We start from the raw sequence: 22,996 nt of genomic DNA, 5'->3' as shown, positions 1-22,996 counted from the left end.
CCAATTTATATCATTCCCAAAACAGAGTTAAAAAAAACCCACTTGTGCATCCACATGTTAAAACCTGTGATACTACTTTTCAGGGGTAGACCATCTATGCAGGCTCCCTAGGCTATTGAGGTTTCTTTTCTTTATTACGTTATTTATCTGTAATCTCTGGGGTTACTGTTGGATTCTAGAGCAAACTTTTGTGATATAAAGAACGCAATCTTATCTGTGTGTTTAGCAACAGTAATTCCAGGTTCACTGAGACCAAAATAAACAAAAACCTGGGTGGAGTTTCTAAAGGTATCAGTCTGCACCAGGTAGAAAGCTAAGATTTTTGTAAACCTTTGTGAGCATACGGCCTAGGAAAAAAACGTATAAACAACAACTGACTGGTTAAGAAGGAAGTCCAACACTACCTTACTTAGAACTACCCTATAGAAAAAAAACTTTTTTAAAAAGTAACACCTTTCAGATCAAGTACTTCAGTTGAAAGTGCGCTTTTATCAGCTGGGCTAATAAGTCGAGGTCCAAGATACAGCAGGTAGCATGACATGTTTCAATAGAAACAAGCCTTGCATAAATTTGACAACAGCTATACAGAGATGGCTTTACTTCCTATATGATTAATGACAAGTGTCAAATTATACTGAAATGAATCCTAATGAAGTGAATTTTCAAACTGGCTCTGATGGATCGGAAGGGATTCAAGCAGTTTACGTGTGGAACACCAGAATGGAATCTCTTCAAGAAATCAGAAGAATGAGACATTATCAAGAAGATTCAGGAAACTAAAGACTAGCCTCTCAACATCAGGATCTGATGCTGAGTTACAACAGAGTTCCTCGAATCTGTACAAAAAGAGCTGAAATCTCAAACTGAACATGCTGGCATCGGCATTTAAAAAGGAGATGGAGCAGCTTTTAAACTAGAAACTGAGGGAAAGCCAACAATCGCACAAAACAGCATGGTTCGGAATAAGGTATCTTTCAAAGATATCATAACAGGGAAGACAGGGCATCACGATAGTGAGGTTGCAAGAGAGAGCATGATAGAACAAACAATTTGAAATGTCTATATGCGAATGCCAGAAGCCAAAGAAATAAAATGAGTTAGAATATATTATACTAAATGAAAAATAGATATAACAGGCATTTCTCATACCTGGTGGAAGGAGGATAACCAGTGGGACACTGTTATACCAGGATATAAATTATATCGCAGTGATAGGATTGATCGAGTTGGTGGAGGAGCAGCATTGTATGTTAACGAGGGCCCTGAACTGAACAGATTAAAAATTCTAAAAAAGACACAAAACACCTAGCCAGGGTGAAGAGACAGATGTAGAAATGTTATCAGAAATTAGGGAAGCTAACAAACTGGGGAACACAATAAGATTGGGCAATTTCCATTACCTCAATATTGACTGGGTAAATGTAACATCAGGGCGTGCTAGAGAGGTGAAATTCCTTGATGAAATCAAAAAGTTTTATGGAGCAGCTGGTTTAGGAGCCAACAAGAGGAGGAACAATTCTAGACCTAGTTCTTAGTGGAGCGAACGATCTGGTGAAGGAAGTAATGGTGCTGTGGCCACTTGATGACAATGATCATAACATGATCAGATTTGATACTCTGGAGTAAGTACACACAGGAAATCCAATATGTTAGCATTTAACTTTCAAAAAGGAAACTATGATAAAAATGAGGAAGTGAAGAAAAAAAAACAAAAAACTTAAGAGGAACAGCTGCAAAGGTCAAAAATTTACATCAGGCATGGATGCTGTTCAAAAATATCATCCTGGAAGCCCAGGCCAAATATATTCAATGTATTTAAAAAGGAAGAAGGAAGATCAAACGACAGCCGGCATGGTTAAAAAGTGAGGTGAAGGAAACTATTAGAGCAAAAAGAACAGGGAAGAAGGATCTAACTGAAAATAATAGGAAACAGCATAAAGAACGGCAAGTCAAATCCAAAGAACTGATAAGGAAGGCAAAGAGGGACTTATTGCGTTGGAGACAAAAAACGCAAAGTAAAAACATTTTTAGGTATATTAAAACCAAGAAGCTGGCAAAAGAATCAGTTGGACCACTAGATGACCGAGGGGTAAAAGGGGCACTCAGGGAAGACAAAGCCATAGCAGAGAGATTAAATGAATTCTTCGCTTTGGTATTCACCGAGAAAGATGTGGGAGAGATACCGGTGCCAGAAATGGTATTCAATGCTGACGAGTCAAAGAAACAATCAAATCTCTATAAACCTGGAAAATGTAATGGGGCAATTTGACAAACTGAAGCAAATCACCAGGACTGGATGGTATACATCACTGAGTATTGATAGAATTGAAAAATGAATTTGCAGAACTTTGTTAGTAATATGTAATTTATATTTAAAATCAAGCATAGTATGGGAAGATTGAAGAGTGGCCAATGTAACGCCAATTTTCAAACACAGTTCCAGAGGTGATCGGGGAAATTACAGATCGGTAAGCCTGACATTGGTGCCAGGCAACATGGTAGAGACTATTATAAAAAACAAAAATTACAGAGCATATACATAAGCATGTATTATTGAGACAAAGCCAACACGGAGTTAGTGAAGGGAAATCTTGCCTCACCAGTCTATTACATTTCTTTGAAGGGGTGAACAAACGTGGATAAAAGTGAGCTGGTTGATCTGCATTTTCAAAAAGTGTTTGACAAAGTACCTCATGGAAGACCCCAGAAGAAACTGGAAAGTCATGGGATAGGAGATAGTTTTCTATTGTGGATTAAAAACCAGTTAAAGGATAGAAAACAGAGTAGGGTTAAATGGTCAGCATTCTCAACAGAGAAGGGTAGATAGTGGGATTCTGCAGGGGTCTGTGTGGGACCACTGCTCTTTAACATATTTATAAAATGATCTAGATTAATAACTAGTGAGGTAATTAAATTGCCTGATGACACAAAGTTATTAAATCGCAAAAGAATTGTGAAAAATTGCAAGATGACCTTACGAGACTGGGAGACTGGGCATCCAAATGGCAGATGTTTTTTTAATGTGAGCAACTACAAAGTGATACTCGTGGGAAAGAGGAACCTCAGCTACATGATGCAAGGTTCCACGTTAGGAGTCACCAACCAGGAAAAGGATCTAGGAGTCATCGTTGACGATACCTTGAAACCCCGTGCTCAATGTGCTGCGGCAGCAAAGAAACCATATAGAATGTTAGGTATTATTAGAAAAGGAATGGAAAATAAAAATGATGTTATAATGCCTTTGTATCGCTCCATGGTGCAGCCACACCTCGAATACTGTGTGCGTAAGTTTTGAAGTGCGGAGTTCCGCACTTCAAAACAAAAGCTAAGTTAAACTGGTTTTTCAGTATATTTACAGCCTTGTCATATTATTAGACTGTTTCACTGTGAAGCTCCTAATGTGTATGCAATATTAAGCACAGCCGCGTATTAAGCATTGACAGATTAACAAAAAAACAAAAAAAAGATAAAATTTATAAAAAAAGCAGTAACGAAGGAGGTTGGTAGGGTGAGCCGATGATTACAACTGAGCAAAAGAGGATTATAAGAATTAAATTTAAACCCCAGTGACTTATGAGACTCCCCTGCATTCAATAATAATATTATGCCGATTGCATACGCTCAACAAATTCTACTAACAGGAGGTATATTTCTGGGATAAGCAGCATAAAATGTATTGTACTGTTTTGGGATCTTGCCAGGTACTTGTGACCTGGATTGCCCACTGTTGGAAACAGGATACTGGGCTTGATGGACCTTCAGTCTGTCCCAGTATGGCAACATTTATGTACTTATGTGTATGTACTTATATGTATGTTTTCACTGTGGTTTGAAGGCCTTTCTGCTATCCAGAGGGCAAGATCACTTCTGCTGTTGTCAAAGGTGTAAGTTAATGTTTCTTTGGCAGACAGAAAGGTCACCAAAACTGGCTGGAGAAGAGGGTCTAAATCCTGGCACAATGGTCTTATTCGATCAACATAACTCCATCTCCAGATCTAATAATCGGTCCAGAACATAGATACAGAACTGCAAAATATCACAGTGACTCAAAAATACTACCCCCCCCCCCAAAAAAAAAAAAAAAAAAAACATTAAAGAACCCAAAACAGTGAGGAAAAAAATCATTAAAAAAAAAAACACTATCTGATCTTAGAATGATTTTTCCACTGAATTTCCCAAGAAAAGGAATTAAGAAAGCCCTGACAGATCATGTTCATGTTTTGAATTATGCAATCTTGTGTTACAGAAACCTCAGAATTACTCAAAGTAGTTCTTAAAAGTTACTGCAAACCAGTGGCATAGCAAGGGGGGGTGGGAGGGGCGGTCCACCCCAGGTGTCAGCTCGGGGGGAAGGGTGCTCCCTGCCAGCTCCTCCCCCCCAGGTGCAGCACGATGACACCCCCCCGTCCTCAGCTCCCTCCAACCAGCTGAGCACCCTACCTTTAAAGAAATTTCGGAAGCCGTGGAGAGGCGAGGTGCAGCGCCTCGTGCCTGCAAGTAAAAGAAGCAAGGATCGTCATCGGGCCTTCCCTCACGCTGTCTGTCCCGCCCTCCGCTGATGCAACTTCCTATTTCCGCAAGAAGAAACAGACTACAAGCGGCTGGGCTATGGTCGGGCCCAAGGCACTGGATACACCAGGCGTGGGTATCGGTACCTGAGATAGTCCAGTTGCACCGCGTACAACGCTTGAAGCTGCTGGGTGTCTTCGATGACATGGAAGGAAAAACAGCTTCAGTGAAATCAAACGATGCAATTGTGCCAAAAAAAAAGAGAAGGGCATAAAAAGGGAGAAAACCCGACCGCGCAGCGTCGAAAAGAAAGTAAACTTAAAATAGAGTAAAAAATACTAAAAGTAGCTACAGGGAAATTTTTTTTTTTTTTTTTAACGAAAATTACTAAAATAATAAAAGAAATAGTCGTCAAACTCTGTTCCTGGGCCAAGAACGAGGGGAGCAGAAAAAAATCCTGTCACCTCGTCACGGACAAAAAAAGAACTGAGGAAGCACCCTGCAGCAACTCTGACTGTCCCTCCTTCAGTAAATAGGCCTGGTATATGAGTAATATAAACTCTGGAGACAAAGACCCTGATGAAGCTGAATGCTGTCAGGCTCAAGGCTGTAAAATGGTGGTTGTGCTCCACGTGTGATCAGACGGAGGCTGCTCCTCACTGCCAGTCGGCCCTGACAAAATGGCACCCATTCCCTGCTCTGCAGCATCAAACTACCCACTGGCCCTGCCAGAGAGCCCGAAAACCCCAGCATATTCAGATGCTGCACCAAATCCTAAGATGTGGTTCTTCCAATCATTTCCTCTGCATCTCATTGGATTCCCAGCTTGCACACAGTACAACACCCGACACCAGCTGGCAGGTCCCACAGTGGAAACACCGCATCCACAGGAGTTGCCATTCACAGCACAAAGTGTCTGAGTCAGGATCCTTCCCCTGCACCAAGCAGAACTTGCAGCCCCTCCAAGAGTTTCCAAGTGAAACTTTAGTCATACTTACCACTGCTGGCTCATGCCCCCACTCCCCCCCCCCCCCCAAGCTCACAGAGTCCAGAAGACTTACCACAGATGAGAAAGGCTCAGGACTGATACTCTGTGCCATGCAAACTTTTTTTTTTTAATAAGGTTGTTGTGCTGGAAAAGGATAGCTTCATAGGATACAGGGAAGAGATGAAGGGAGGGAAGAAATAAATTTGCGAGGCACCAGAGACAAGAATCTGAAAATGTCCAGATATGACTGCGCAAACTCAAGCCACCCACAAAGCTCAACTGGAGACCAGCTGACCAACTGGACCAAATGCAAAGAACTCAGAATCAGAGGCTAAGTGTGTCTATCCACCTGCTGGAGATAGAAAATACCGAGGAGCTGGACTGGATGTCAAAAGAGATATGTCCATCATCCAGCAGATGGAGACAGAACTGAGAAATGAGCAGAGACATAACTATCCTGAAGGTTCTGGAATATTGGGAAGCTGCGTAATGGAATAGGAGATTCAAGGTGGGGGGAATAAGACAGAAATGGGAAAGCTAGGGAGGTAAGCACACAAAATAAAAAGTTGGTTAAGTGAAAGATGGAGACTGAAGATTGGAGGAGGGAAGGAAGAGAAATAAGATCTAGCTACAGGTAAGTGTAAAAAAATAAAAAAAAAAAAAGCAGTTGAGAGAAAAAAATGAGACAGAAGGATCAGAGTCAGAGTTAGATATAAGAGAAGAAAGGAAGAAGACAGTTAATACTAGAAAATGGAATTATATCCTGGAAAAGGACTTGGAAGAAAACGAACAAGAGGATGTAGTAGAAAGACTAGGACCAACCCCAAGTGGAGAAACAAAATGCTCTGACAAAAAATGTTGCTTTTTAATATTTAAAGAAATGAGATGTGTGCAATTCTTGTATTTTGTTTGGAACAGGAGGAAATGTCTATTTCTCTCTCTTTTTTTTGCTTTTAAAAAGGTGTTCTGCTGCTCAGTCTTTTTTTTATTTTGGGGGGGGGAGGGGGTATTTCATTTTTTTCTAGGTATTTGTTTCTAATAGTTGTAGTCTTAGTTGTTTTACTATGTGACGATCCGTTTTTAACTTGTAAACACAGAAAAGGATAATTTTAACAAGTAGATTCTACGTTCAGTTATCTTTTTTATAGCTGAAGATGTAATGGTCTTCTAGAATATTTGCAGTGACCAGTTTTCATAGGTAGGGTTAATGCAGTTTTAATGTCTATTTAGATTTAGCTCATGCCATTCTCAGTTGTAGCTCAATGCGAGTTATATTCACGTACAATAGATATTTCCCTGTCCCTGGAGGGCTTATAATCTAAGTTTGTACCTAAGGCAGCAGATGGTCAAGTCCCTTGTCCAGGATATGAAGCGGCAGTTCAATTTAAATCCTGGTTTCCCTGGTTCTTAGCCTGCTGCTCTAACCATTAGGTACAGCTAATACAGTAATACATACTCCAAACATGTTCAGTGACTCAACAATAAACTAAAGGGCAGTACATCTGAAGCTTGGTTATCATTTGGCTACCTACTAAAAACAGATAAGCAAATCATTTTATTTGTTGCCATTAAAAACCAGATTTCTGTTACAGTTCTTTTTTGGCACAAAATTTCATGGAATATGTTCAGTGTGCATACTACCATCAGTAACAGCTGTGCTCAAAAGTGCCCCCACTATTCCTTTACTGCTGACATAGGTGTCACCAAACCTAAGGATTTAAAACTTTATCTGCCACACTCCATCCCACCCCACTTCCGCCTCTTCAAAAATCTCAATCAGACTACCTGTGCCTATGCAGATTTTAACCCTACCCTCTCTGTCGACCCTTTAGCCTTGCACCAATGCCTATTTTACAAAGGTCTGTTCCTCCTGACATCAAAACCTAACTATGCCTGTGCTCCAGGCCTGATCCCCAGCAAGTGTTCTTTACTGTACAGAAAGACATCAGTCAAGATTTTTTCTGATGACAAAACAGGTTTTACTAGAAATAGGTGTGAAATCAAACCTATAAATTGCGAGTGACCGACTCACCCGCAAATGCGCAGTAGGGAGTATGTTCTTAACGTTCCGCGCATGCGTAGAAGCACCCCTCGCGCGGCGTTATAAGAAATATAAGAAGGAACGGCGAGAAACGCGATTATGCTGGGCGGAGCAGAAGCGAGACATCCATGGGAGGAGCCGCTGCGGCGAGTTGTACAACCTACACCAATGGGCAGAAGCGCAACATTCCAGGGCGGAGTCACTGCGGCGACTTCCAATCCATTATGCTGGGCGGAGCAGAAGCGAGACATCCATGGGAGGAGCCGCTGCGGCGAGTTGTACAACGTACACCAATGGGCAGAGGCGCAACGTTCCAGGGCGGAGTCACTGCAGCCACTTCCGCAAGGCTAACCAATGGGCAGAAGCGGTAGGAGCCGGGGCGGAGCCGCTGCAGACACCTCTGAGAGGATAAGTTAACCAAGGAGAAAACCGCGATGTTCCAGGGAGCCGGTCCAGCAAGGTGGGCGACGCGAAACCAAGGACAGAAGCAGAACATGACCAACCAGGAATCCAACAACGTTATCGGACCCACAGCGAAAGGTAAAGAGGTGCATTCGCTCGCTGCGTGCACACACACACACACACACACACACACGAGTCCTGCTTTGCTGCCTGAAGCAATGGCATATCTGTCCCGAACCTTTGGCACACAGAACAGCGCGAGTCAGCAGAAAGGGCGGTGTATGCACGAGGGAGGGAGGGAGGGAGGGAGGGAGGGAGGGAGGACGCACGCGACTGAAAAAACGAGCCACACTTTTTAACAGCTGCAATAACTGCCTACAAGGAGATACTGACCCTCCACTGTGACAGGGAGTACTAACAGCTGACTATCACGCTCTCTGTGTCTTTCCAACAGAGACACACATTTTCTCTCATTCTCACACACAGACACATATACACACACACACAACATTAGAAGAAGGGGTGGGGGAAGGCAAATAAAAAACAAACCCAGATTTGCTACTTAACACAAATTGATAAAAGGAGCCACTGACCCCCACCACTGTGACAGCTCACTCTCACGCTCTCTGTCTCTTTCCCAGAGAGACACACTTTCTCACTCACTCACTCTCTCACACAAACACACACAGAATATTAGAAGAAGGGAGTGGGGGCAGGCAAATAAAAAACGAGCACTGATTTGCTGCCTAACACAAAAGGCTATAAGGAGCCATTTACAATACACTGTGACAGGAAGAACTACAACTCACTCTCACACTCTCTGTCTGTTTTCCACAGAGACACGCTTTCTCTCTCACTTACTCTCACACACAGACACACATACAACATTAGAAGAAGGGGTGGGGGAAGGCAAATAAACAAAAAAAAAACACTGATTTGCTGCTAAAAAAAAAAAAAGCCTATAAGGAGCCACTGACCCCCTCCACTGTGATAGCTCACTCTCACGCTCTCTGTCTCTTTCACAGAGAGACACACTTTCACACTCACTGTGACACACACAGAAAAAAAATAAAACAGGGCTGGGGGCAAGCAAATCAAAAAGGAGCACTGATTTGCTGCCTAAAACAAATGGGTATAAGGAGCCACTGACCTCCTCCACTGTGACAGGGACTCCTAGCAGCGCACTGTCACACACACACACTTTGCTGCCTAAAAAAAAAAGGAGGAACTGACACTCACTCTCTCATACACATACACGCTCTGTCTCTCACTCACACAGACGCACCCACACACACTTTCATGATCTCGGGGGGGGGGGGGCAGGCAACTCTAAAACCAGCCCTGCTGGGACTCATAGCATCTCACTCTTACACTTTCAAACAGACACACACTTTGTCTGTCACACACAGACACACACACACATACACAACATATTACAAAAAGGGGGGGGGGCAGATAACAGAAAAACAAGGAAACACTGACCCTACACTGTGACAGGGAGTACTAGCAGCTCACTCTCACACAGACACACACTTTCTCTTACACGCTCTCTGTCTCACACACACTACAACAACATTACAACTGATTTGAACTACTCTACCCCATCTGAAAAAGACAAGGACTATAATAAACCAGAAAAACTATTATTTCAAAAACTGCATAACACAACAAATATGCCACGAAGAAAAATAGAAACCACAGGAACTGACCAGACAGCTCATGATTTAGAATTGAAGAGGAGGAAAGCTGAAAGAGATAGAATTAGACATGAAAATAACACAGAAAACCAAAAACATGCAGAGAAGGAAAGACTACGCAATTACAGAATACATCGCAGTGAGGAAGAAAAACATGAAGAAAGACACAGACGTAAACAATCCAGAATCAACAAACACTTAATGGACCTTCAAATGTCAAGACACAAAGCTTTAAGAACATTACAGGAGTTTCAGGAAAGTAATATAACCAGCAGCAACCTTGGCAATTTTTGCGAAATCTGTGAACATTGTAATGCTAAACACTTTAAAACTGAGAGACCAACAGATAAGAAGTTTAATGTTTGTTGCAATAAAGGGTCTATACATTTACCACCTATAACTACAAATGAATACATTAAGAAGTTGATGACTGCACAAGATCCTGATTCAAAAACATTTATGAAAAATATAAGATCATATAATAGTGCATTAGCATTTGTATCAGTGGGAGCACATATTAATGTACCAAGAGGTTTTGGTCCATATTGTTTCAAAATACACGGACAAATGTATCATCTTGCAGGAACACTTCATCCACCTCAGGATAAGGACCCAAAATATGCACAGTTATATATTTTAGACGAGTCACTGGCAAATGAGGAAAGGATGAACAATCCAGCAAAATCAAGCTTGCAAACCACACATAATGAAAAAGTTAGCTGATATTATTGGTTCAAACCCATTAGCAAAAGCATACAAAATGATGCATGAGGTAGAAAAAGAACAAAATGAACTACATGGTAATAAATTTAACACAACTGTACATATGGCAATTATGAACAACAGGAACACGGATCCCAGAACATACAATCCACAACGTTGCAATGAGGTTGCGATGGTGTTTGTGAGTCCTGACGGAGAACCTCCGATCAACAGAGATTTATTGGTACATCTGAGACCTAACAAAACTGTACAAGCAACCAGTCGAGTTGACTATAGAGACAGAAATGTTGATGCGCTTTGTTATCCCCTATTATTTCCAAACGCTGAACAAACATGGGGCATTGGATTAGCTTTACACAATGGAAAACTAACCAGCTCCAGACAAATCTCTCTAAAACAATATTACTCCTACTATTTTCAAATTAGAGACAATTATAACCCTTTATTAAGAGCGGGACGCTTGACACAACAATACGTTGTTGATGCTTATGTAAAAGCAGAAAGCAATGACCTTAACTTCATACGAACAAAGCAAAAAGAACTACGAGTTGAAAAACGTTATGACTTAACTTATGTTCAAGACAATGATGATGCACAAAATGCAGGAAAAAGAGTTATTCTACCATCTACTTTCACTGGAAGCCCAAGGAATATGCAACAATGTTACCAAGATGCTATGGCAATCACAATGAGATATGGTAAACCAGACCTTTTCATTACAATGACATGTAATCCAAAGTGGAAAGAAATTACTGATAATCTTGCCACTGGTGAAAGAAATGAAAATCGACCAGACTTGGTAGATAGGGTCTTCAAACTTAAACTTAAAGAACTTATGGAAGAAATTGTAAAGGATGAAATCTTTGGAAAAATAAACGCATATGTTCAGGTAATTGAATTTCAAAAAAGAGGGCTACCACATGCACATATGATATTTACTTTGGCTTCAAGCGACAAACCAAATGACATACTCACAATTGAAAGAATAGTATCAGCAGAAATACCTGATGCAAAAACACAACCTGTTTTGTATGACATTATAACAACAAGCATGATACATGGACCATGTGATGAGAGAAATCCACATTCTCCATGCTTAGTAGATGGAAAGTGCTGCAAAGGCTTTCCAAAACAGTTTCAAAATGAAACAGCAGGAAATGAAGATGCATATCCGACTTATCGAAGGCGAAAATTCGATCCAGTAAAAGTTGGAAAATATTACATTGATAATAGTTGGGTTGTTCCTTACAATCCTTACTTATCTCTACGTTACAAATGTCACATTAATGTAGAAATTTGTGCTTCGTTTAAATCTGTGAAATACTTATTCAAATATGCTTTCAAAGGCATGGATTGCGCAAATCTACATTTCTCAATTGATGAAGTACAAACTTACATTGATTCTCGCTATGTAAGCCCTCCTGAAGCTATGTGGAGAATATTTCGATTTGAAATGCATCAGCAAAGCCACTCAATATTGAGACTAGCAATTCATCTAGAAGGAGAACAAACTGTTGTATATCAACCTAATTTTAAAAGTGTTTCCACAGCTCTTGAACAAGATAAGGACACCACTTTAACTGCATGGTTCAAACTTAATCAAGACAATCATACCGCACGTGTGTACAAATACACTGAAATACCAGAACACTTTGTATTCAATCCAAAAAATCACAAATGGCAACCTCGAAAAGCAGGATTTGGGAAAACACTTGGAAGGATGTATCCCGTAAACATCTGTGATACTGAACGATATTTCTTAAGATTGCTACTACTGCATATCCCAGGAGCAACTTCTTTTCAATCTCTAAAAACCATTCATGCAGTTCACTACAAGACATACTTTGAGGCAGCAAAAGCAAAAGGTTTAACAACCGATGACAATGTGTGGAATGCTACATTAGCTGATGCTGCATCTACTGGTATGCCCACAACTTTAAGGCAGTTATTTGCATACCTTTGTATCTATAGTGGGCTGACTGACATGTCCACTTTATGGGATAACCATCAAGACTCTTTAATTGAAGACTTCTGCAGAAAGCATGGCCATTTAGTTTCACAGCATTGCAAAATGTGTACATCATATGCATTAACAGATATACAAGAGGTTTTGCTGGCACATGGAAAAACCTGCAAAGACTTTTCTCTACAAATACCTTTGCAAAACCTGCCAGACAACTTCAATGATGGAATCGATGTCCAACTAGAGAGACAAATATCACATGATTTGGAAGCAACGTTAAACTCACAACAAAGAGAAGCTTATGAGACAATAAAAAATGCAATCAATTCTACGAAAACACAAAATAAGTGTTTTTTCATAGATGGCCCAGGAGGAACAGGGAAAACCCATTTATATAGAACATTACTCAGTTACATTCGAGGTAATGGACAAATTGCAGTGGTCGTTGCATCTACAGGAATTGCAGCTAATCTTTTCAAATCTGGGAGAACCTACCACTCTCAGTTTAAAATTCCTTTACAACTTAATGAAACATCTGTCTCAGGTATCAAAATTTCATCTAAAGAAGCAAAAGCTATTAATGATTCCATATTAATCATTTGGGATGAAGCAACCATGACACCTGGGTTAGCACTGGATTGTGTGGAACGTTTATTGAAGGAAATAACACACGAACAAAGTATACCCTTTGGGGGAAAACTGCTATTATTGGGTGGTGACTTCAGACAATGTTTACCTGTAATTCCTGGAGCTAATTCATCTGAAGTTGTTCAGTCATGCATAAAGTATAATAGAAATTGGAATCAATTCAAACAATTGAATCTCACAACTAATATGAGGTCTACAGACCACATGTATAGTGAGTGGCTTATTAAACTAGGAAATGGGGAATTAACAAATAATGTGGGACTAAATGAAGACATCATTGAAATTCCTTCCTCCATGCTAACTGAGGATATTATTACCGATATATTTGGAACAACATTGTTATCAAAAGATATTGAACAATACTCAACAAGAGCTATTTTATCCCCCAAAAATGAACATGTCAATGACATAAATCTTCAAGTTCTGAGTAAGCTTCAAGAGGAAGAACACATTTATCTCAGTTCAGACAAGCTCATCAGTGAACATGGTGATGATGTCAGCGAATACCCAATTGAATTTATTCACACATTACATCCATCAGGCACTGCCCCTCATACATTGAAAATCAAAAAGGGAGCAATTATTATGCTACTGAGGAATCTAAATACTAAAAGAGGTCTATGCAATGGAACAAGACTGATTGTAACTGACTTAAAACCAAACTTAATAATGGCTAAAGTCATAACTGGCAGTGCGCAAGGTGAAACAGTATTCATTCCACGAATAGATCTTATTACAGATTCTGGACTGCCATTCAAACTACAAAGGCGTCAGTTCCCTGTAAACCTTGCATTTGCAATAACCATTAATAAAGCACAAGGGCAGACTTTAGACAGGGTTGGTATCTACCTACCCAACCCTGTATTTAGCCATGGACAACTATATGTTGCCTTTTCAAGAGTCAGAAACGCTTCAGACGTGAAAGTATTAGTTAAGCAGACATCAGAACAAGGACAATTGATCCAAGGATCAAATTCTATTTACACAAAAAATATTGTATATAAAAGTGTACTATAAAAATCACCTATTAAATGTTGTTTACATTCTTTCATTGTTTACGCACTTTCATTACTTTTTTTTAAAACAACAAACTCGCCCGTTACAACGGGCTTAACGGCTAGTTGTAATATATTTGAGATGTTCTAAACTGCCCTTCCCTGGGAATACTGTATATCAGAGTGGTTTACAGACTAGACAAAAGAAAAAAAGAAAGGAACGCCATTTTTAAAAAATATATTTTTATTGAAAATTTTTGGATAGAACAAAATCAGAGCTTTACAATTGGAACATGTGCTAGACAATAGTAATGCTATCCAATCCCACCCCTTTCTCCTTCCCTCCCTTCCCTCTTTCCCATACCATCATAACGCAAAATCCAGAGGGGGGCTCATCCCCTCCCCAACAGGAGCCTGTATTTCCGACCAGCGAGTTAGACAGGCAGTACTATCAGCCATGGAGCATCGAGATCCACTCCTGAGAGGAATCTCCAAGCAGTATGTTTGTCCCATTGTTTGTAAAATTGCACAATTTGTCCAGTTCGAATAGCTGTTAGCTTAGACATCTTGTATAGGTGATCCATCTTGTGAATGACCTTCACCCACTGAGAGTGGGAGGCGGCTCTTCCAGGCTACTGCCAGTGTGATTTTTCCCGCTACTAAGAAAACAGAGGCTAAGCGGTGTGTGGCTGGTTGGACCCCAATAGGTCTAAAGTGTAGGAGGCAATAGTCTGCTGTGGCTGGGTAGTCTACACCTGTAATTTGACCAAGCAAGCGAAGCAATTCAGTCCAGTAGGCCTTTATTTTGGGACAAAACCACCATACATGAAACATATCCCCCACCTCTGTACACCCTCTCTAACAATGGCCGGTTCCCTGGTTATACATTTTTGCTAATCTATGCAGAGTTTTGTACCATTGATAAAGCATTTTGTATCCATTTTCAACTAGAGAGCTGGAGACAGAGACCCTTAACAGATAACCAAAAGCCCTTTCCCAACTCTTCAAGTTATGGCTGACCCCCAGGTCCCACTCCCATTGTTGGGTATATCTCAGGGTACGGGTCTGATAAGACAATAATGCAGCATATAAGCGAGAAAAACATCCTCTGGAATTCCCAACCCAAAGTGCACACTACCTTGTCTTCTAGGGCCAATTCCTCCTTAGCTCTGTGGTAAATATAATCCCGTATCCACCTATAGTAGAACTGGTGGTGTGCTGGTAGGTCAAAATCTTTTTGAAGGTCTGTGAAGGATACTATCATCCCCTCCTCCCAAATCTGTCCTAGTTGGGTGAGGCCCCGTCATTCCCAAAATTTATAGATAGTATCGTCCACCCAGAGGGGGAAGCCCGGGGCAGCTCATATTGCCATTTGTTGGAAATATTGTCTGCTTGGAAAGAATTTCTGGCGAATGGCATACCAGGTTTGCAGTGGAAAGCATACTGCTGGCAGAGCCTTCCCAAGATGTGTCAGAAGTTATTGTCAGGGTAGCAAAAGCAAGAAATTTAACTGTCTAGTTCCCTTTGGAGCCAAGGTTTTTTGCGCTCAGCGATGCAGTCACAATTGTGCTGCTTGAAAATAAAGGGAAAAAAAAAACCTAGGAATTCCCATACCTCCTCTTAACTTAGGTTGATAGAGAACATCTGCACGTACCCTTGGAGGTTTGCATTTCCATATATAAGCAAAAACTTTCTGGTTGAGCTGATGAAAAAATTGTTTAGGTATTGGCAATGCTAGGAACAGATATAGAATTTTAGATAAGATTATCATTTTAACTGCATGCACTATCACCAGCCATGACAGTTCTAGGCCCTCCCAAAGTTCTAGCTCAAGAAATAGCTCCCGTGTCTTAAGGGGGAAATTAGATTCATATAGGCCTTGCAGGGTAGGTGTAAGGTTAATTCCTAGGTATTGGAGAGATTACGTGGTCCAGCAAAAGGAATATTGCTGCTGTTACTACTACTACTTGACATTTCTGTTGTAGTGAGCATATAGTTGCAGGAGTCAGGCCAAGGCCCATGATCTCTGATTTGGTCACATTAAACCGAAATCCAGAAACCTGCCCGTATTGGTGGAGACTTTGCACCACCAGCGGGAGGAAGCAGTTAGGGTCTGTCAAGGTGAGGGTGAGTAAAACATCGTCAGAAAAGAGCATCAGTTTATGTTCTTCAGTTCCTATACGGACTCCTTGAAAGCCTGGATGAGCTCGGAGCATCTGAGCAAGTAGCTCAATAGTAAGTACAAATAACGGGGATAGTGCACAACCCTGACGTGTGCCTCGGCCTAGAGAAAATTTGTCAGAATGAGTTCCATTAATCTGTAGTGAGGTCAGTGGATGTGCATATAAAAGCTGAAGCCACGAGACAAATCGACCTGTAAAACCCATGTGATCAGGAACTCCATTTTTTTAAGAAGACAGAAGCAGAAAAAAAGGGGGAGCTAGGAAAGGGCTCATAAGGATGGTGGGGAGGGTTGCAGATAGGGCCTCCTGTGATCCTGTTCCACAAACTTGGATGAAAACAAAGGTCTTAAGCACAACCCTGAACTTCAGGACTGAGATCTTGGAGCAGTGGGGGTAACAAAGAGGTCTAGCAGGTTGGTGCTATGAAAAAGAAGGCATCTTGACTGGTGGTGTCTAACCAAGCACAATAGGAAGAATGAAAAGTCGGAGCTCACTGGATAAATGAAGAGAGTGTGGCTCGAGTTACAAGGAGTAAGAACAGCCAAGAGGTAGGCTGGAGTATCCCAGTGCAAGGGTACAAATCTTACACTGCACCCTGTAATGAACAGGGAAGTCGTGGCATGATTAATTACTCTTCAGTTTAACTGAGTGGCCAGTGCTAGTTTCAGTAGAACAGAAAGCTCAGATTACTGCCACTAGGCTGTCAACCAAAATTAACTTTCCTATTCTAACCTAATCTTCATAGTCACAGGGGTCACACCAGCTTATCTGAAATACTCATTCATTTAAGCCCATGCTTAATTAAAATTAGGACTGGCAAACGCAAATAAGTCATATGCAAACCTGGACATCCTATCTTAAGTGGGGGGGGGGGGGGGGACACCTCATGCTTCACCTCTGAAAATTGAAGTTGGGCACAGAACTTGCACACTGCAGTATTAAAACCTCTGTTTTACTAACTCTTCTGATAACAGCATTAAAGATGTGTTTGGGAAGCACTAGAAACAGGACATCAGAAACCTGATCCCAGTTTCATGTGAAGACTGTAGTTAAGTGCTAATCTAGGAGTTTTACCTCACTCAGGTATTGTCTGTAATCCTGACGAAGCTCTTCTTTCAGCTTATGCTTTTTCCTCTCATACTCTTCTCCAAGTGGCAAACTTGTGCCATAATCTTCTTCTGAAAAAGGTTAATATAACTGTTACTAATATTATATTAAAATTACAATACATAACTAAAACATGTGCCATGGATTTAGCAAAGCAGTCCTTATAATAATTACAAGAGATTGCTTATTTTCTTGCTCATAAACCAAATACTGGTTTAAGTTTTCTGAATGGTTGTTTAAACAGGCTTCTATTTTTACAGCCTGAAAGATTCAGCCACTTCAAAATGTTTTAAGTATGTGTCTCACCACCGCATATTAAAATTAAAGTATATTTCCAGAACTTTTATTAAACATGGAAAAAATGATCTGGGCAGCCTTACATGGACAGAGAATAAAGTATCACAGCCATGATATAAAATACTATTATTTTTCAGTAGTTTTCCCACTTTCATTTGTTCATTGAACTCCCTCTGAAACAGACACTTTATCAAGAAATAGCCTTGAGGGAGGGGATTTAACTACAGCTTAATTTGTACAGCTTTCATTCTTACCGAAGAGGATTACCTACTTTTATCAGCCCAATACCTGAAGACCCTTAACTCCAAAAACTGAATTGTGTGCGAGAGAAAATTATTTTTGGCCTTATTCCCTTTTGTTCGTCTTTTTTTGATATTTTAACCTATTAACTAAAGGTTCTTTTACTAATATGCATTAATTTTTGGACTTAACGCATTTTAACATGTGGCAAATCCAAAACTAATGTATCAAGAAGGGGTATTCCCAATATTTCTTTTATTGCAGGTTTTGCATTAATATTCTCATTATGGGACCACTTATCGGCTCCAATTTAGGAAGTGCTAAGTGCTCCCGCGTTAACTATGCACTGTTAGCGGGCAGTTAAATGTAATGCGGTAGCTGACTAATGCTTCCATACCCATCCTCCAGCCATACCATTTTTCCTGACAGAAAAATCCTGATTAATTCAGTAATGCACAGTTTAATATGTGGTAACAGGCAAACCACTGCAAAACCCATTAACATGGTTGCACAGGAGCATACTTCCAGGCATTAACTGCATATTAACTAAGGAATTCTATAAATGACGCCTACTGAATCCAGCTCTAAGTGCTTAATATACTTTAGTAAAAGGGCCCCAAAGTTAGCTCTATCAAACATATAACATATAAATGGCAAGTGACCGACTCACCCGCAAATGCGCAGTAGAGACTTCCCTCTCTGTCCCGCCCTCGCGTCAAGACGTGATGTCGTCAGAGGGCGGAACAGAGAGGGAAACGGAGTTGGACGCTGCCTGCCGCTGGAGCCTGGAAAGTTGAAACGAACCAACATCGCCGGCGAAACAACCTCCACCCCCCATCCCCGACGTCGTCGTTGTCGCCACCACTCCTGCCCCCCTGCACTGACATGACAGCGCCTCTCACCTCCATGTGGAAGCGCTGCAGGCAGCAGCAAAGTGATCGGCTGCTGCCTGCAGCGCTTCCAGATGGAGGTGAGAGGCGCTCTCATGTCAGTGCAGGGGGCACGGCACGGAGGGGGGAGAGAGCAGGGCAGAGAGGAGGGTTGCTGGACATGGGGGGAGGAGCAGGGGAGAGGGGAGGGTCAGTGGACGGGGTGAGGCCAGGGGAGAGAGGAGGTTTGCTGGACATGGAGGTGAGAATTATTACATTTTGAAAAACACAAATCTCGCCCGTTTTAACGGGCTTAACAGCTAGTAAATAAATAGAGTATAACATACCAGAAGCTATTTATTCTATAGAGAAAGGACAGCTACAAGAGATCTAAAAAAAAAGACTAAGTGCAAATGGGGTCCCACTACTAACATACCATGAGTAAGGCTCAGCTGGTTGATTTCTTTTTTAGGTTGAATATTTGGTGGTATGTTTTCCTTGGCCATCAAGATCAGTTTATCAGATACAGACAGAGGCTCATCATTTTTGCTCTGTAAAATACAAACAGATACGAAGGGGTGAGATTTTAAAGAGACACATTCTGTAAGCGCTAGACAGTCACATAAGCTACAAAAACTCCATTTAAAAAAAAAATTTTTAAGCATATCATTTCTGAAAGTTTCATTAACATACTGTCTCATCCTTGCACAGAAATCTGAAAAAGAAGTCAGTAATTACAGAAATTCGAAACAGAATGTAATTAAGAATAAGAAACAGCTTGAACGTGAAACAGACGTGAATCGCTTGTTTACTCTTTTCAAAAATACTAGGACTAGGGGGGCACACAATGAAGCTACGAAGTAGTAAATTTAAAACGAATCAGAGAAAATATTTCTTCACTCAACGTGTAATTACATTCTGGAATTCATTGCCAGAAAATGTAGTAAAAGCAGTTAGCTTAGTGGGGTTTAAAAAAAGGTTTGGATGGCGTCCTAAAGGAAAAGTCCATAAATCATTATTAAAATGACTTGGGGAAAATCCACTGTTTATTTCTAGAATAAGCAGCATAAAATGTATTGTACTGTTTTGGGATCTTGCCAGGTACTTGTGACCTGGATTGGCCACTGTTGGAAACAGGATGGTGGGCTTGATGGACTTTTGGTCTATCCCAGTATGGCAGTACTTACATACTTGGAAATGCCTACCTCCTTGAGGATACCCACAGTGAAAGACTAAAAGTAAGTAGTGTTGTGGCCCCATATAGGAAGATAATTTACAGCTCTCCTTCAGCTCATTTGGATTCAAAATAGCACAGACATAAGAATTAGGAAAGATCACTGTCCTACAACATAGCTTTTGCCTCCGATACCCCTTAAAATTATTCTGTAACAATTTTTCTGAAAAGCTTATAATGCTCATGACACTCTTATTAGGTGTTTAACATTTGAGTAGTTTATAAATGACTAGGAAAAAAGGCCCGTTTCTGACACCAATGAAACAGGCGCTAGCAAGGTTTTCCTCGGAGAGTGTGTTTTATACAGAGTGTGTGTGAGAGTGAGTGTGACAGAGAGTGAATGTGACAGAGAGAGTGAGACTGTGTGCGAGTGTGTGCGAGAATGAGAGTGTGTGCCAGGGTCCGCCCGCCCTCCAAGTTCCAGGGTCGCCCCCCCCCCCCCCCGCCAAGTTGCAGGATCGGCCCCCCCCCCCTTCCTCCCAGTTTCAGGTTCACCCCCCCTCCCATCCACCCACCCATCCAGTTCCAAGGTCGTTGCCCCCACCCTCTCCCTCCCTCCCAGTTCCAGGGTAGTTGCCCCCCCCCCCCCCTCCAGCCACCCTGCGATGTTTAATTGAAAAATTAAGGAGCTGTGATTGTGTGTGAGAATGAGAGTGTTTGCCAGGGCCCCCCCTCCCTCCCAGTTCCAGGGTCCGCCTGGTCCCCCTCCAAGTTCCAGGGTCATTGCCCCCCTCTCTCCCTCCCTCCCAGTTCCAGGGTAGTTGCCCCCTCTTTCCCCCCCCCCCCCCCAGGCACCCTGCGATGTTTAATTTGAAAATCTATGAGCTGTGTAGTGTTAGAGAACGCACCTGCAACGTTGTGAAGCTGACTCCGTGGCTTCATTGAAGTGAAGGGTTGGTAAGGTTCGTCAGATTCGTCAATCTGTCACCGTCTCTCGGCCCCGCCCTCGCGCCTCTGATAGGTCCGCTGCCCTCGATGTCAAAACGTGTTGACGTCGAGGGCGGTGGACCTATCAGAGGCGCGATGGCGGGGCCGAGAGAGATGGTTACAGATTTACGAAGGTAACGAACCTTACGAACCCTTCACTTCAGTGAAGCCAAGGAGTCAGCTTCAGAACGTTGGCGGTGCTTTTTATTACAGTAGATGTGTCGGCACCCTTTTTCTAATTGTGGTCATTAAACCTAATATGATTGCTCTTTTGTTACCGATACCTTTTCAATTATCAAGGAAAAAAAAAAAGATATTTTATATGAGTTTTCAAGATCTCACAGACCCCTTTACCTGAACTGGTTACTTGAATAATCCTGCATTACATCCGAATATAAAACCTGTGCAATTCTTTGAAGGACTTACCCTTATCTCCATATATGGAGGGTCCCGTTCCAGGTCAGCTCGGTCGTGTGCCAGCTTGGCCTTTTGGTCTTCAATAAATTGATCCAAATCCTCGCCCATCTTCCCCTAGATTCTAGAAGATACACACTATTTTACCATTTTACTCACAGCACAAGTACATACAAAGTTAAAATGATAGACTTCATGCAGGCATAAAGCAAGCTGCACACATGTTCATTTCCCAATAACTTATTCTGGACAAGAAAATCTCAAGTGAATGGCCCAGCTGCTGAAAAACCCCAACAGCACAGCAGCTAGTGGGAATGGATAGAACAAGAAAAATGGTAAAAGCTCTACTTGTTTTTCTTTTGCAAACAAATGTGGCCTCCTTAAAGGAAAAGATGAGGGCTTAGGCCCTCGATGGGAAGAGTAAGGTGCTATAAAGAAACTAAAAATTCTATCACACATAAGCAGGATTAAAGACCAAAAGAGTCAAAGATTCTCTCTTCTGTTTGAAGGGTAAGTTCACTGCCTTCTAGTGCAAATTTCTACAACAGCTTTTTCACAGCCAAGAAAGTAACTACATGCCAATATACTTGACATTAGTTGCAATGTTAATGAGAACATTACGCGTTTGTTTACAACTAACAGACAAAAAGGAAACAATCTCAGGACATTACACAGCAATCAAGGAAACTACAATAAATGAAAGCTAGGTACTCTTTTTTTTTTTTTTTTCCCCCTTCACTGTAGAGTCTCATGTCTCAAAGTACTATCCTGTTTCTTCACTAAAAGACAATGAAAAGGAGCTTTTATCAGCAATGGGCAGCAGATTTTTCCACGCTAAATTCTCAGGCCTGGAACATTAAACTGGATGATAACTCTTGAAAGAATCTGCTATTTTAAGTCACCTATGACTCAGGATGTTGCAGACCTGTCTCTCATTCTGTATTCCAGGTAAACTTACAGAAAAGGTAACAGAAAAGTCCAGATGGAAATAATTTCCAAAACACATCTTATTCAGGATTTTGTCTGTCATTACCGAACAGAGGGGGTCAGGGTAAATGGTCATGGATTTGATATACCACCTTTCTGTGGGTACAAAGCTCACAATCTAAGGCCCCGACGGTTAATTCCCCATGCTGTTCTGAAAGCGCCCCAAAAAATAGCACCGGAACAGTGCGGGGAATTAGCACCCCAATGATCAATGCTAATAAAATGCAAATTTAGGCATGTTATTAGTATTGATCATTGGGGGAAGTGCAGGATTGTGTCTGGGCATGTGCTCAGGCACAATTCTCCCGCACTTGTTTGACAGGTCCAGGCTATGCTGGGAAGCCTTGCCTAGAGCATCACATGGTGCTCTGGATAGGGCACTGCCATGTTGGAGGCAGCGCTGGAAGAGGAGGGAGTGCTACTCTCTCCTCCATCACCCATGAGGTACAGGGGGAGGCGGGCACCAGGGTTGTTGGGGGGTTTTTTGGTGTCCACGGGGGGTGTAGGGGGGCTGGATATCCACTGGACCTCCAGCTTTCGTTTCCTTGTGTCGGGAGGGGAGAGGGGTCAAAGGCAGAACTCTAGCCCCCTGTGGTGCTATTATGCGGAGGACTTGGGGGGCCCCAAGGCCACCAGGGACTCAGCTATTGGTGAGTCCAGGGGTCCACTGACAGTGACAGACCAGGCTGCCTAGCAGGCGAGGAAGAGGTATTCGGCCTAAATGATCAGAGCACAGTGCTCTGATCATACGGGCGGAACACCGGAGAGCTCA

The 22,996-nt window shown here is 41.7% G+C and overlaps 1 protein-coding gene across 3 annotated transcripts in view; it reads right to left on the bottom strand.

Annotated features, from left to right (window-relative positions):
* Positions 1-22,996, bottom strand: part of CSPP1 (centrosome and spindle pole associated protein 1) — a 370,862-nt gene that overhangs the window by 341,247 nt on the left and 6,619 nt on the right. For all 3 annotated transcript variants that reach the window (XM_030215269.1, XM_030215277.1, XM_030215287.1), the window contains exons 2-4: positions 21,250-21,361; positions 19,099-19,213; positions 17,224-17,327 (exon numbers count right to left, since the gene is read on the bottom strand). In XM_030215269.1, coding sequence (XP_030071129.1) covers positions 17,224-17,327; positions 19,099-19,213; positions 21,250-21,348 — 318 coding nt within the window. In that variant the 5' untranslated portion in view covers positions 21,349-21,361. The remainder of the gene's footprint in view (positions 1-17,223; positions 17,328-19,098; positions 19,214-21,249; positions 21,362-22,996) is intronic.

Source organism: Microcaecilia unicolor, chromosome 1, assembly GCF_901765095.1.
Source record: "Microcaecilia unicolor chromosome 1, aMicUni1.1, whole genome shotgun sequence".
NCBI lineage: Eukaryota > Metazoa > Chordata > Amphibia > Gymnophiona > Siphonopidae > Microcaecilia > Microcaecilia unicolor.
This window is presented reverse-complemented; position numbering and strand designations above follow the sequence as displayed.